At 47.5% G+C, this 15,036-nt stretch overlaps 1 protein-coding gene across 1 annotated transcript in view; it reads right to left on the reverse strand.

Moving 5' to 3' along the window:
• The window catches only part of RAB5B (RAB5B, member RAS oncogene family), a 160,763-nt gene that overhangs the window by 74,952 nt on the left and 70,775 nt on the right, over positions 1-15,036 (reverse strand). Inside the window, exon 2 of the mRNA XM_078686342.1 lies at positions 4,238-4,512. Within this exon, the coding sequence (XP_078542468.1) occupies positions 4,238-4,400 (163 nt within the window). The 5' untranslated portion in view covers positions 4,401-4,512. The remainder of the gene's footprint in view (positions 1-4,237; positions 4,513-15,036) is intronic.

Below are 15,036 nucleotides of genomic sequence, written 5' to 3' on the forward strand. Positions count from 1 at the left end.
TGTGAGGCGCATGGACTCATAAAACTCTTGGATTTAAGTGAGGGTCGCTTTGGCTCCCGTAAATGCAGGGAGGCGCAGAGTCGGCCTAGGAGCTGGCTCAATCATGGAGCAAGGCCTCCAGGGGTGCTCCCTCGTCTCGTCGACCGAAGGGCGAGGTGAAGTCAAAGTTACAACCTTTTTTTGTGGGAAGAGACTTACCTAAACAGCTCGACGACTTAAGAGTGTGACGATGAACTTGGACTCCGCGACCTTCCTTACGACCGGGAATTTACTCTCGACCGGGACCTGGAGCACCTTAGTGTCACACGTCAAGCGGCCAGGAGCTTAAGGGATCGCCTTCGGGTACATGGCGCAGCAGTGAAATGAATGAATGAAAAATTTTATTGTTCAGTTACTAAAAACTTACAATTAAAACAACATTATACAATTCTTCTTACATTTCATACTTTATTAACCCCTTCCATGCTCATGACGAGCTCAGCTCGTCATGCAGTACACTGCTCGTGTGCTCATGACGAGCTGAGCTCGTCATGAACAATGGGAAATCTGGAGTAACAGCGCTCAGGGGGAATTGCTGTAGCATTGATGAGGTTAAAACCACATAATTACAAGAAACTTTTCATCAATGTATAAAACCAAGTATAAATAAACCCATCCTCATTGTCCACAGTTAAGCAATTTATTCTCCACTATTTCTATATACTTCAGAAGTCTACCCGTAAATTGCAAGCTTTCTCCTTGTAAACTGGCTATGACTGCTTGTCAGCATGTTCGTATAATTTGACTATTAAAGTCCGACCGTAGCAGCCTCCTACGTTCCTCTATTAGTGCAGGGCAGCTACATATGATATGACAAATGTCTTCCCTCTTGTAATAAGGGGCGACACACCCTCTCCCTACTCGTCAATTTCCATGTAGGGGCGTCTCCAAGAAACTGGCTATTTCCAAATCAGAGATTCATCAGCTTCAGCTTTGCCCTTTGGCTATTTGAGTCTCCTAAATATCTTTGGGGTTTTATTATACCATACGAAGCAATAACTATCCATGCATGGGATCTCTTTGCCAGTACTGCTTTATCCCATAAAGACAGCAATTTTTTGCTGCACCCATTTATTACTTTGGTAAAAGCCACCTGTGAAATAGGTAAGGCCCATAGCTGTTCCGCATTGAGCGTATCTATCGCCAGTTTGAAATATTCATGTGCCTGCTTATGTTTATACATGGCGCAGTAGTTTGGAAAGACCTTCCAGTTGAGGCAGTGGAGTTTAAGCTCCAATGCTTAAAATATATATTTAAAAGGCATGGCACTCAAATACTGGAGAAGATTCTCCCACATATCCGGACACCTGCCCTTTGGCCAATACATCACCTGTTGCTTAGACTTCCAAAATCAAAGTGCACAAGGATAAAGTATAGATTATCACGTTGCATTCCCCTACTGTGAAAAAGTGTTCGGACTTGAAATATTATGTAGCTGTAATGTGCCATGGAGACCATAAGGGCCACAGAATTATTTACAGGTTTCCTACATGTTTGATACTTAGAGGAAGGAAAATGCTACTGAAGTGGGAAAGGTGTCGAACAAGAAATCTTCCTCTATAGGGTCAGTGTGCATATCTACCTTGTGATATTTAGCTGCCCTATCTATAAGCTGATTAAACTTGATTGTGTCGTCTGTAGGTGACGGTTTTGTTGGGTATGGGGAAGTATCTGGGATGGGCTGTTGCTCGTCATCATCTTGGTCATCCCATGTGTTATCTTGTTGATCAGGATCCCCAGTGTCATCATAATTGTATTGAGGATCTTCCCCCATGTCCTCTCCCTCATTGTGATCAGTGTGTGGGCGAGTAAGGAACGAAAGGCGTATCAGGCAGAAAAGGAGGAGGAGTGAAAGGCCTTGAGGGAGATGTGCCAAAGTCTTTTTTCTTTGGAGGAACTAGAGAAGGAGTGTCTTGTGGTAAAGGCCTCTTCTTCCGGTGGTAGACTATGACGTGTCCTGTATCTGTATCGATAAATAATTTAGCTTGCTCCTCGGACACTGGATGTGGGTGGAGTAGTTGTTCCTCGACAGTCCGTGGCTTTGGCGTCGAGGGTTTAGGTTTATGAACCTTTTTTGGAGTCTGTGGCTCGGTGCTTTTTGGTGTCGGAGCTCCTTTGGGCTCGACAGCTGCTTTAGGTTCGATAACCTTTCTTGGTTTGACGCGTTCCTTGTCTTTAGAGTCTTTCTTTGGATAGGCGGCCTTTTTAGGCTCGGCAACTTGTTTTGGATCGACGGGGGCTTTTGGTTCGGTACGTTTTTTGTCCGAAGCCTGGTGTTTCTTTGGGTCGATTGTCTTTTTTGTGTGTTCGGCAGCCTTTTTAGGTCCGTCTGTATCAGTTGGATCGACGACCTTTTTCGGTTGTACAATTTTCTTCGGTTCCGATGTCTTCGGTTCCGATGGTTTTTTGGGCTCGACGATTGTATTTAGTGCTAAGCCTTTTGGTGCCGAGTGTTTTTGCAGCGTGACGCTCTTCGGTGCCAAGGGTTTCGGTGCCGATGGTCTTTCGGCGTCGACAGCTTTCTTAGGCTGTACACCATTTGGATCGACAACCTTACTTTTTGGGTCGATGATCTTCGGTCGGGCCACCTCTTTTTGTTGTGCACCCTTCGGATCTACCAGTTTTTTTGGTTCGATGACCTTTGGCTGGAGAACTCTTTTTGGCTCGATGACTTTCTTTGGGCCTGGGCTACCTGAAGGCGTTTGTTTGTGCTTCGGAGCTGAGCCGAGAGGTGGGATCTCCGAAGGAATGTCTCGATCTTGGCTAAGGCCTTTCGGCGATGCTTCGACCGGAGCCTTCTTTGTTGGGCTGAGTGGAGTGGGGGGCTGGGTACTCACAGTTTTTTGCCCCGGTGTGATCTGGTCATCGGAGTCCGATTGGTCCTCAACGGTGACGATCTCGAGATCGGAGTCGGCAGCTTCGGGAAGCTCTTGGTCGTCCTCGAAGATATTCTCCGGTTCCGGTGCAGACTTCTGCATCTCTCGCCTGGCAGCCCGTCGATTCCGGATAGTTTTCTGGGATGGAAATTGGGCCCACGGCGGGCAATCCTCTTCTTTGTGTTCAGGTGACAAACACTTGTTGCATACTGTGTGTTTGTCAGTATGTGGGAACTTTGAGTGGCATTGTGGGCACCTTTTAAAAGGACTCCTTTCCATCGACGGAAGTCGCACGTGGCGTCGATGAGGCCCAACTGTCTGCGTCGACGATCGGATCAAGATGAAAATCTGGATGAGTCGAGGGGTACCGAGCGAAAACAATACCGTCGAGTTCGAAGGCCTTTTGGCCTTAGGGAGTAGTTAGATTTGATTCCGAGCTGGAGTGTAGGAAATAACATCCGAACCCAATGGCGGAAAAAAACAATCTAAGGATGGAGTGGATGCCCATGTGCACTATGGTCCAAGGGAGGAGTGGCCCATCTCGTGATACTTCGAAGACTCTTCCAAGACAACAAAGTGCAATCATCCAGACCCAACACTAGGCGGCGATCTATGCAAAGATATGAATTCAGCAGCCCACATGCCTCGAACATTTTGTTTGATATGGTGGCAATTAAAATACAAAGAATCAAACCAATGTGTTAGTGTATCTGCAAAAACAATCCATCTCTAGGCAAAAAAGCAACAAGGCAGTCAGCAGGCAGCATGTAGCGATAGAAGCCCTCTCTAAATCAACAAATTACTAACCTCATAATGCAGACATGCCTTGGTGTTCTCTAGATCGAATTTCAGGACTTTTCAATGAAACACAGCAGTCCCAAAGTAACAGTCTCATTCTCATGGGCACAGAACTAGGACTGTAGTGTTGAAGATAGGGTATTACTGGAAATCTAGAAAATGCATTCAAAGTTTGCGCTCTACAGAAATCTGGGCTCAGTACCATAAGATCAGAGAAAAGGTTCCTCTGTGCAATACAGAGTGCTCTGAAAGGCCCTTCTCCAAACACTCTAATTGGCTATATAAAAACATGAGTAACTAGGGATTAAGTCACCCGCCTGCCAGACTGGAGAAGACTACCCCTTAAACAGTATTGGGACCCCATGTAAAGATGACCTTTGAAAATATGGAAACCCCATCATGAAGGCTTAGCAAAGCCCAGAGGCTGCTGACCACATGAGGCACAATACAGACTGCACGGAATCAACCCCCTAGCTCAGCCTTACACATCACAAATGACACCACAGCAGCACCCACCGACTTACCGCCTATGGTGCTCTCCTGGTACTCATGAAACTGCCCCTTCACGAAGCGCAGCACCAGGCTAGACTTGCCCACTGCAGACTCCCCGAGCAGCACCAGCTTGAACTGACAGATTTTACTCGTCTGGGTCTGACCATTTGGCCTGGTGGCTCCTCGGCTGGTCATGGCCTGTGCTCAGGTGATGCAGGGAGCCCCCAAGTGGGCTGAAGGGCAGCCTATCTCCAAGACTGGATGGGTGTTGTTCGGCGTCAGGCAAAGTCTTGGATGCACAGCTGACCTATAGGGATAAATAAAAAAAGACAAGAAGCATTAGGGCTAATAGCCTGACCTGAATTTTGGATGAAGGGTTACGCCATCATAAATATGCCAGATATCCTGTCGGTCTTCTTACAAGAGCATTATATCCTACGGCACTTGTAATAAGGCAAACTGGATATTCGCCATGACTGTGATGGAGTACCCATCTGCAAAACTCGAAATTAGGACCCAAGTCTTAAGAAGTTGTTCTTCAAAATACACTAAGACATCATCCTTACATAGCCTTCTAAAACAGCCCTGTAGGACGCACACATGAAGAACAAGCATTGGCAAAGCAAATAGGTCTCACCTATGCAAGAGCTATTGGTTTTGCCAATGTGCTTTAGCAATGTTGTACACCAGAGAGGCAGCTGTTCAGCATTAGTTAAAAGTTAGTAGGGTAAAGGAGAGTGGTATGAGGTGTCGTAAAGTGGATTAGAGCGGAGTGTTTTGGAGTGGCATACCGTAGAGTGGCGTGGAGAAGAGTGACATGGAGTGTTGTGGAGGGAGTAGAGTGTTGCATAGTGGAAGGGCCTAGAGTTGAGCACAGGGTCAGAGTTAAGTAGAGTGTTGTGAAGTAGCATAGTGTGTCGTGGAGTGGTGTAGAGAGGAGTGGCATACAGTGAAGTAGACTTTCAGAGTGGAGTGGCATAGAGTGGAGTAGTGTGTGAAAATAGAGTGGAGTAAAATGGCATAGAGGGAGTTGGGTAGAGCGTTGTAGTGTCGTGGAGTGCTGTAGAGTGGAGTGGCATTGGGTGGAGTAGAGTGTCAGTGGAGCAGAGTTTAATGGAGTAGAGTATCATAAAGTGGAGTATTGTGGAGTGGAGTGTCTTAGAGTGGCCCACAGTGAAGTGGCGTAAAGTACAGTGAAATAGAGAAGATTGGTGTAGAGTGCAGTGGTGGTAGAGTGTATTGGTTTTGAGTAAAGTGGTGTACAATGCAGTGAGGTACAGCGGTGCAGAGTAGATTGCAATGGCGTGTAGTGGTGCAGAGTGGACTAGAGTGGGGTAAAGTGAAGTGGCACAAAATGGAGAGGTGCAGGCTAGAGAGTAGTGGCATAGAGTAGAGCGGCGTGGCGTGCAGTGTAATAGCGTGCAGACATGATGCGTAGAGTGTCAGAGTGCAGGGTCGTAGAGTGATGCGGAGAGCAGTGACGCAAAGTACTGTGGTGCAGAGCAGAACAGAGTGGTGTAGAATACAGTGACGGAGAGCTCTATGTAGTGTGCAGTGGCATAGAGTAGAATGTTGTAGAATATAGTAGAGTAAAGTGCAGTGGCGTAGACTGCACTGGTTTTGACTAAAGTGAGAAGATTGGCATAGAGAGCAGTGGTTTAGAGTACAGTGGCATAGAGTGTAGTAGAGTGTAGTAGAGTGGTGTAGAGTGCAGTTGCATAGAGTAGATTGCTTCAGAGTAGAGTGGAGTGGAGTGGTGCAGAGAGGAGTGGTATAGAGTAGAGTGACAGCATAGACTGCAGTGGCCTGGGGTGGTGCAGAATGGAGTAGAGTAGCGTAAAGTGTAGTGGCATAGACTGCAGTACCAGAGTAGATTGTGTCAGAGTAGACTGAAGTGGTGTAGAGTGGAGGAGTGTGATGTAGAATGGTGTAGAGTAGAGTCTAGTGGTACAAAGTAGTGGCGTAGAGTGCAGTGTTGCAGAATGGAGTGTGTGGAGTGGTGCAGAATGGATTGGCCTAGGTTGGAGTGGTGAAAAGTGCAGTGTCACTTAGTGTAGATTAGAGTGACATGGAGTACACTGATGTACCATGGCGTAGAGTGGTGACAAGGAGAGTAATGTGGCACAGAGTAGAGTGGAATAGAATTCAGTGGCAGAGTGCAGTGCTTCAGAGTAGAGTGGCGTAAAGTGCAGTGGCATATAGTAGATTGTTTCAGAGTAGAGTAGAGAGGTGCAGGGCAGAGTGTAGTGGCATACAGCAGTGGTGTAGGTAGAGTGCAGTATTGTTGATTGGTGCAGAGCTGAGTGTAATGGTATACAGTAGTGGTGTAGGTAGAGCACAGTAGCGTCGAGTTGAATGGTGCAGAGCTGATTCTAGTGAAGTAGAGTGGCGTAAAGTGCAGTTGCATAGCGTGCAGTGGTGTAAAGTAGATTGTTTCAGAGTAGAGTGAAGTGGCGTTAGGTGGAGTAGTTCAGAGAGGAGTGGTATAGAGTAGTGATGAGTAGAGTACTGGTGTAGAGTGCAGTGGTGTGCAGTGGTTTAGAGTGCAATAGCGAAGAGTGCAGCGGTGCATAGTAGAGTGGGATACAATGCATTGGGCAGAGTTGAGTAGAGAGACGTGAAGTTGCATAGAGTGCAGTGATGCACAGTAGATTAGAGTGGCATACAGTGCATTGGTGTAGAGTGCAGAAGAGTGGAGTATAGTGGTGCAGAGTAGAGTGCAGTGGCGCCAAGTAGAGCGGCAGAGAGTGGAGTGGCAGAATAGTGTCAGAGTGCATTGCTATAGCTCGCAGTGGCATACAGTGCTGTAGAGTAGAGAGAGTATGATGCAGGAGCATACAATACAATGCAGTGGTGCCGAGTAGATTGGCATAGAATGCAGTGGAGTAGTGCGTATTGGTTTTGGGTAAACTGGTGTAGACCGCACCGGTGTAGACTGCAGTGGCGTGGAGTGGCACAGAGTGCAATACAGTGGTGTAGATTGTAGTGGCAGAGTAGACCATTTCAGAGTAGAGTGAAGGGGCGTAGAGTGCAGTGGTATAGAGTAGTGTGTCATAGAGTGCATTGGTGCAGAGTGGCTTAGAGTGGATTGCCTTAGAGTTCAGTGGCGTAGAATGGCAGAGTATACAGTCGTAGAGTGCAGTGGTGTGTAGTAGTGGCCTGGAGTGCATTGGTATAGACTGCAGTGGCGCAGGGCAGAGTGCAGTGGTGTAGAGTGCAGGCATGCCGAGTAGAGTGTCGTAGTGGTGCACAGTAGAATAGAGTGGAGTATAGTGATTCGGTTCAGAGTAGATTGACGTAGAGACCATTGGTTTTGAGTAAAGTAGTATAGATTGCATTGGCATAGAGTGAAAAGTTACATAGTAGGGTGGTATAGAAAGGAGTCACGAAGAGCGCAGGGACGAAGGATCGTAGAGGTGCATAGTAGAGTAGTGTGGGGTAAAGTGCACTGGCATAGAGTAGAACAGAGTGGTGTAGCATAGTGGAGTGGTGTAGCATAGAGTGGAGTGGTGCAGAGAAGAGTGGAGTGGTGCAGAGAAGAGTGGAGTGGTGCAGAGAAGAGTGGAGTGGTGCAGAGAAGAGTGTTGTGGCGCAGAGAAGAGTGCAGTGACATGGAGTGGGGCAGGCTGGAGTGGAGTGGGGTAAAGGGGAGTATGCATGGTATGGTAGCATATCGCCATTACAGACAACAGGTCTTCAATTTAAATTACCATTACATTTCCACTTCCATACAGTTTTACTGATAAAAGTGTACAGCACACAAACAATAATCTGTGGAAATGTCATGATCCAATGTTTTCATTTGATCATCAGCACAGTCCATTTACAGACATTTAAATTTTGTTGTGTGCTAGAAAAATAAAAAAACATCTCTACAGCCTTCCTCAAGCAGACCTCCAACTAACCAGTATGATTGTCACATAAATCCTCTCACTTTGAAGTTGGAGATTGAAAAAACAACACCAAGCTCCCTGGAAGACACAGTCTGACATTTGACCTCTACCTCAGACTGCAAATGTGACAAGATACGAATAACATTTAAAGGCCAGTTTATAGAAAGTGAGTTTGTGGAAGAATACAGTAAACAAGGTTTGGGCAACGGGAGGGAAGAACTCGAGCTAGGTAGCCTAAAGCAAATAAAGCCGGTAAATAGAAAGCCAGAAATTTTGAGTTGTCGCTACAATGTCTTTAGCAAACCAAACAGCAGCGCGGTCTGGTAGGGTGCGACCTAACAAAACCAGAAGAATTTGTGTCATGTCACTGTGGCGCTGAGTAGAGACAGTACCTAGGGTTTGCCATATATCTCTCATCGACTCATCTTTCAGTAAGGATCAGCATAACCATAGAGGGGAAGAGGAGCAGGGGCTTTCAAATCAGTTCAGGCTGAACTTCAAGATCACAGCTGGGAAAACAATTCCTGGGTCGAACATGAGGGTGCCTGCTGAGAAACTATTTTACTGATGACGAGAAGGGGGATTTTCCAAGCATTGCAGTTGATGAGAAAGCCTATGCACAGGAGAAAAACTTTGGTGTGGATAAAAGGGGGTCATGCCATTTTGAAGTAAACTCTAGCAATGTGCAGAGTAGTGGACAAGAGAATCCAAGCTTTGTCCTCTTACTGTCAGTGGAGGATGCAGGCCAAAGATACCGCACAGTGGTACAGAGAAACTCAAGACACCAAGTGTCACAAGCATCCCATAAAGAACGCTGCAGCAATGACAGCTGGTAAGGACTGCATAGTACAGTAATAAAGTCAATACAAATGTCAGATAAAATTGGGCTCGCTAACAGACATCATCTTATAAACAGACTAAGCGACACCCAGAGTACAATGTGGGCACATTCTGGCAGAACAAGAGCACAGGCTCCTATGTCTGCATATCTAGGACAGGGTGGCTAACAATGGAAAGAGCCATGTCTAACTTTTTGAAAAACTCTGGTTATGGAAATAATTCCCTTTAAGATGAAATGCATGCAGATTTATCTCATGTGAATAACCCCAATACTTGTATGGTGCCAGCCTCCAAGGACCAGCATTGAAAACCATTTGTCTACGATTGGAGCAGCAGAGAAACTGGTGTCTTCGCATTGTTTCTTTGGGGATGTGAAAGAGTGCCTCAACCTCTTAAAAAGAAGCACTGCATTTTAGTTGTTAGGCCGAGCACAGCATCACGTTTACAGAATGAGATAGTACTGCTGGTATACATATAACTTTTTTTTACATTTTTTTTCTTTTGTTTATTGGCATTTTGACAAGAGGAAACATACAGCACGTGGTGCCAAATAATACAGATATGAAACGACTCTTTTAGCTGAACAAACAAAAGTTATAACCAAAACAGAAGCATCACATATGACCGAATACATATGTGAGATACATCTTCATAAATTCAAAATCGCGGCACTGTACATCATATACGGTTTGTATGATAGTTGCATAATGTGTGGACACATAGTGACTAAGGAGGTCAAGACATGATCAGTAAATGCCTCTTGGTGGGATTCAGTGGAGACCTCGGGATCTTATGTGGCGTCTGAACTACAGGAGGACAACTAACTCAGAAACGGACCCCAGATATCCTTTGGCCGGGATGCCTGGGGCAGTAATTCCAAATATATATTTAACTCTTCTTGACAAAACAGGATGTCTAGGACCCAGGCTTTTGTGGAGTGCAGTTTGCGTTTACCCCAGTGCATCGCAACCCTGCGTTTATCAAGTAGCAGCAACATGGCAAGCAGCCTACGGTGACCCAGTATGGCCTATTTAACGTATCCTAGAAGGCATAGTGTGGCAGAAGGAATTAGGTGGGTTGCTAGGATCTCATTGATTGAGTCAATAACTACATGCCAGAAGGTAGTGAGATTAGGGGTGAGTGGAAGTAGTGTGGACTTGGTCCAATTAACAAGTACACCAGAGAGGCCGCCAAATCTGGTAAGTTCCCGAAGGACAGGGTTCAAATTATCCAATGGGTCTTGAAAATACAAAGTGATGTCGTCTGCATATAGCGATATAATGACATCTCTTGTGGAGAAGTCAAGGCCACGTGTTTTATGGTGCTGCCTCACTCTTGCTGCCTGGGGCTCCATTGCAATGGCGAACAGGAGGGGCGACAAGGGGCCCCGTTATACATATAACTTTGATAGAGTGGCAGTCACCTCCCTACTCTTACCATGTCGGCCACCGAAGTAATCCCAGTTCACCCATCACACAGACTCTGAATACAATGGAAGGAATTATGTAAGAAGCCTTCTCTTCGAGATGGTCCTTTTCAGGTCCTCCATTAGTTCAAGAATTCTCAACTTACCAAGCAAGCACCATCTCTACTCTTCTGACCAACCCCATCCTCCACTGAGGACTGCCCCACACCACAGCTAGAGGTGCTTTCTCCGGAGAGGAAAAGAGTCAAATACCATTGATGGCGGCTCAGCCCAACCCGCCCACTCAGACCTATCTAAGGCTAATATTTGGCTAGCTGCAAGGCTTAATGTAGTGTACAGCAATGCCACTCCTAGGGTTGCGAATGGCGTGTTAGGTACAAACCTAGATAAAACAGCCCTGCTACAAAGATGAGGTTGTAAGGATCAACTCGGAGTTTCAATGGTAAGACTGCATGTGTTGTTTGTTGGCCCGGATACTGACCCTGTGAAGGAGAACTGAGCTTCCGGTCTCCTCGAATCTCCTGGCAACCATAATTGAGAAGTTAGGGGTAGCTCATGGGAGACTGAGTGATGGATGAAAGGAGATACAGATTAACATCATGATTACTGTCACAGCAAACAAGCATTGGAAATGCAATAGGTCTCGCAGCATTAGAGTTAGTGCTTTTAGAATTGTTTATGGGTTTTTTTTGTAAATCTTTAGCATTTTTGTTTCCTGTAGCCAATGCTAAAGAATTACAAATAAAAAAAGCCATAAACAATTCTAAAAGCTCTAACTCAAATGCTCCGAGACCTATTGCACTGTGTGAGGGTGAGGGGTTGAGGGTGAGTGTGGGTGAGGGTGGGTGAGGGTGAGTGAGGGTGAGTGAGGGTGAGTGAGGGGTTGAGGGTGAGTGAGGGGTTGAGGGTGAGTGAGAGTGAGGGTGAGTGAGGGTGAGGGTGAGTGAGGGTGAGTGTGAGGTAGGGTGAGGGGTTGAGGGTGGGTGAGGGTGAGGGGTTGAGGGTGAGTGAGGATGAGTGAGGGTGAGTGAGGATGAGTGAGGATGAGTGAGGGTGAGTGAGGGGTTGAGGGTGAGTGAGGGTGAGTGAGGGTGAGTGAGGGAGGGTGAGTGAGGGAGGGTGAGTGAGTGAGGGTGAGTGAGGGTGAGTGAGGGTGAGTGAGGGTGAGTGAGGGTGAGTGAGGGTGAGTGAGGGTGAGTGAGGGTGAGTGAGGGTGAGTGAGAGTGAGTGAGAGTGAGTGAGAGTGAGTGAGAGTGAGGGTGAGTGAGGGTGAGTGAGGGTGAGTGAGGGGTTGAGGGTGAGTGAGTGAGGGTGAGGGGTTGAGGGTGAGGGGTTGAGGGTGAGGAGTTGAGGGTGAAGAGTTGAGGGTGAGTGAGTGAGGGTGAGGGGTTGAGGGTGAGTGAGGGTGAGGGGTTGAGGGTGAGTGAGGGTGAGGGGTTGAGGGGGAGGGGTTGAGGGTGGGTGAGGGGTTGAGGGTGAGGGGTTGAGGGTGAGTGAGGGGTTGAGGGTGAGTGAGGGGTTGAGGGGGAGGGGTCGAGGGGGAGGGGTTGAGGGTGAGTGAGGGTGAGTGAGTGAGAGTGAGGGGTTGAGGGTGAGTGAGGGTGAGGGGTTGAGGGTGGGTGAGTGAGGGTGAGGGTTTGAGGGTGAGGGGTTGAGGGTGAGTGAGTGAGGGTGAGTGAGTGAGGGTGAGGGGTTGAGGGTGAGGGGTTGAGGGTGAGTGAGGTGGAGGGTGGTTGAGTGAGGATGAGTGAGAGTGAGGGTTAGTGAGGGGTTGAGGGTGAGGGGTTGAGGGTGAGTGAGTGAGGGTGAGGGGTTGAGGGTGAGTGAGGGTGAGGGAGGGTGAGGGGTTGAGGGTGAGTGAGGATGAGTGAGAGTGAGGGTGAGTGAGGGGTTGAGGGTGAGGGGTTGAGGGTGAGGGTGAGTGAGGGGTTGAGGGTGAGTGAGGGTGAGGGTGAGGGGTTGAGGGGGAGGGGTCGAGGGGGAGGGGTTGAGGGTGAGTGAGGGTGAGTGAGTGAGGGTGAGGGGTTGAGGGTGAGTGAGTGAGGGTGAGGGGTTGAGGGTGGGTGAGTGAGGATGAGGGTTTGAGGGTGAGGGGTGTCCCCAAACAGAAAGTTCCAAACTTTGCCATTGGCATATTCTAAACCTCACTCTTAAACATTACATACCAACAGTCACTATGCAATGCTGAACAAACCCGGCAATTGGTGAAAACGGCCAACTTTCAAAATCTAGAAAAGTTAATGCCCTGTAACAATTTTGTAAAACCCCGGTCAAAATCGCCCAGAAAACAACCCTGAATAAAAAATAAAACTGACAACTAAATAGATTCCTACTTGCCTCCCTACTGGGTCCATAGACTGACACCAAAGGACATCATCAGAAATAATAGTGACAGTACATCAACGAGTCACACTTAACCAGCTGCCGAGGGTACTGGCATCTTGGTCCTAAGAATCCTTTCATTTACCAATCTTAAAACGGAGGGAACAGTCCAGTTATCCACTAACAAGCATTTGTCACAAACCTGATCAAACGACCGATCTCCGGCAAATCAGCGCCAACAACTAACACGCCTATATTGAAGTCAAATAAAATCCCATTCTGCTCGAATTCTCAGTAAGTTTGCTGCTAGCAGCCAGTAGCACATTAAGGCCTTTTTAGTTTGATGAGTTGTACAGAATGTTGTTCATTTTTTGGTTCTTAGCTCCATGTTTGCCTTTAAGTAAGTCTGGTCCCTTGACAACCGCACATAATTTAGAATGGACCCTTGAAGATAAAGGGACTTTGCCCCGCACAAATGGTTTCATAGGCAGGCCTTGCGTGTATTATTAAAACACTTTATACTAATAGAGGAACCGTGATTTTAAGCAATTTACCACGGTTGGGTTCAGCACAGTACACTTAATTAAAAAGTGTATCCACTATTAAAACACTACAGTAGTTTTGGGCGCCTAGATGCTACATCTGTGTCCACTGAGCATTTACAGTTCCCATCCCAGCGGGATTGACTCAGCCTTCCAGGCTTCAGAGGTCGATATAATGGGTACAATTGATTTGGGCAGTAATAACACCTATTATTTAAGAGCTGGACACTTTTAGTCTGCTGTGTTCTGTATGATAAATCGATATTACATTTACTCACATGCCCGGTGAGCCTGAAGGACTGGCCGGCAGCTCTGCTGTGCCATGTCTCTGTGCCGTGGGCTTCCAGGCGCCTTCTTAGCCCGAAAGAGTCTCTGTAGCTCCAACCATTGGCTCTGTCATTTCAGGGGAGTATCTTAATAACTATACCTTTTACTTAACTTTCGAAGTCGAGAGGGAAATCCCGTGGGATCTCGCCAAATATCACAGCACCCTCGAAGGGAACACGAGAGCAAATAAATCCGGATTATACAGAGACAATGGTAAATCATTTCCACCGTACAGGAGCAGAGCACTGCACTGCAGGCAACTCAACCCGAGCATGTCGGGATTTGGGACCCGCTGAGAGGATTCGGGAAGCCAGCACCGGAGCGGAGCACGAGGGCCTGCGTCTGTCAGCAGTGATGGCGGATTAGACACTGATTGCTGCAGGGGGGGGCACTCGCGGGAGGCACGCTATTAAACTGAGTCTTAGACCATATAATTGTTTCTGTGCTGAGCACAGGCGCCGGCATCATCTATGGAGTGAGCGAGGAGAGGGAGAAAGGCGGGAAAAAAGAAGGAAAACCTGTGACGCGAGGCACGGGGTAAGCAAGAAGAGGGAGGAAGCACAGGAGAGATATGGTGGAAGCAAAAGGATAATAGAGAAAAGGAGAAGCCAAGGAGACATGAAGCAGAGGCGAGAGGGGAAGCGCAGGGCAGAGGGGAGGGGGAGGTAAAACAAGGTGAGCTGAAATGAAGCAAAAGAAAGAGGAATTAAATGAGGAGAAGAAGGAACTGAGTAGAGAGAAAGAAAAAGCATTGTCGAGGCTTTCCAGGCCAGATAAGAAGTAGAATAAACGTGAATGGGGGGAGGAGGGAGGAGAAATGCGTCTCGGCCGGAGCAGGGGGCGGAGCAGGGAGAGCGGGCTTTGTAATGTAATTGACACGGCCGGCCGGTCGTGAAACTGAAAGCATGGCCGGCCGGCCGTGAAAGCCTTTGATGCGGCAGGGGAAATGCGAGACGGCGGGGAGGGGGCGGAGCGGGTAAACAAAGACGGACGTGCACGCGCTTTTAAGCTCAATGCGCATGCGCATTGAGCTTAAAAGTCACGGGCACTGCAAGGAATCGCCACGATTCCTTGCAGTGTGGATAAAGAGTGGATAAGTCCCAATACTCTCGCTTGCTCGATGCGCATGCGCATCGACAGGCGAGACCTAAAAAGGAATGTGCACCCAGTGTTGTTATTTTGAAACAGGAATGCAGCTTCAATAAGACCGTACCATTGTCACACAACAGAAAGTAAGATAAAGCATAGAAACTTAAAATCTCCAACACAGGTAATGTACCTACCTTTAATTTCACACCAGGGTCTATGTGCACTGCATCCCAAGCAAGGGCTACTGGTTGCTGGACTTCCATTCAGCCTATTGCGGGCTGAAAGTGGGCTCCAAGTGTCTTGGCACACTTTCACAGCACAAGAGAGGGGTTACGGGAACAGTGTAAGGCTAAAGTGCACTTGGACAGGATGCTACAGTGTGGTGCCACATA

The sequence above is a fragment of the Lissotriton helveticus genome, chromosome 1_1, assembly GCF_964261635.1.
Source record: "Lissotriton helveticus chromosome 1_1, aLisHel1.1, whole genome shotgun sequence".
NCBI lineage: Eukaryota > Metazoa > Chordata > Amphibia > Caudata > Salamandridae > Lissotriton > Lissotriton helveticus.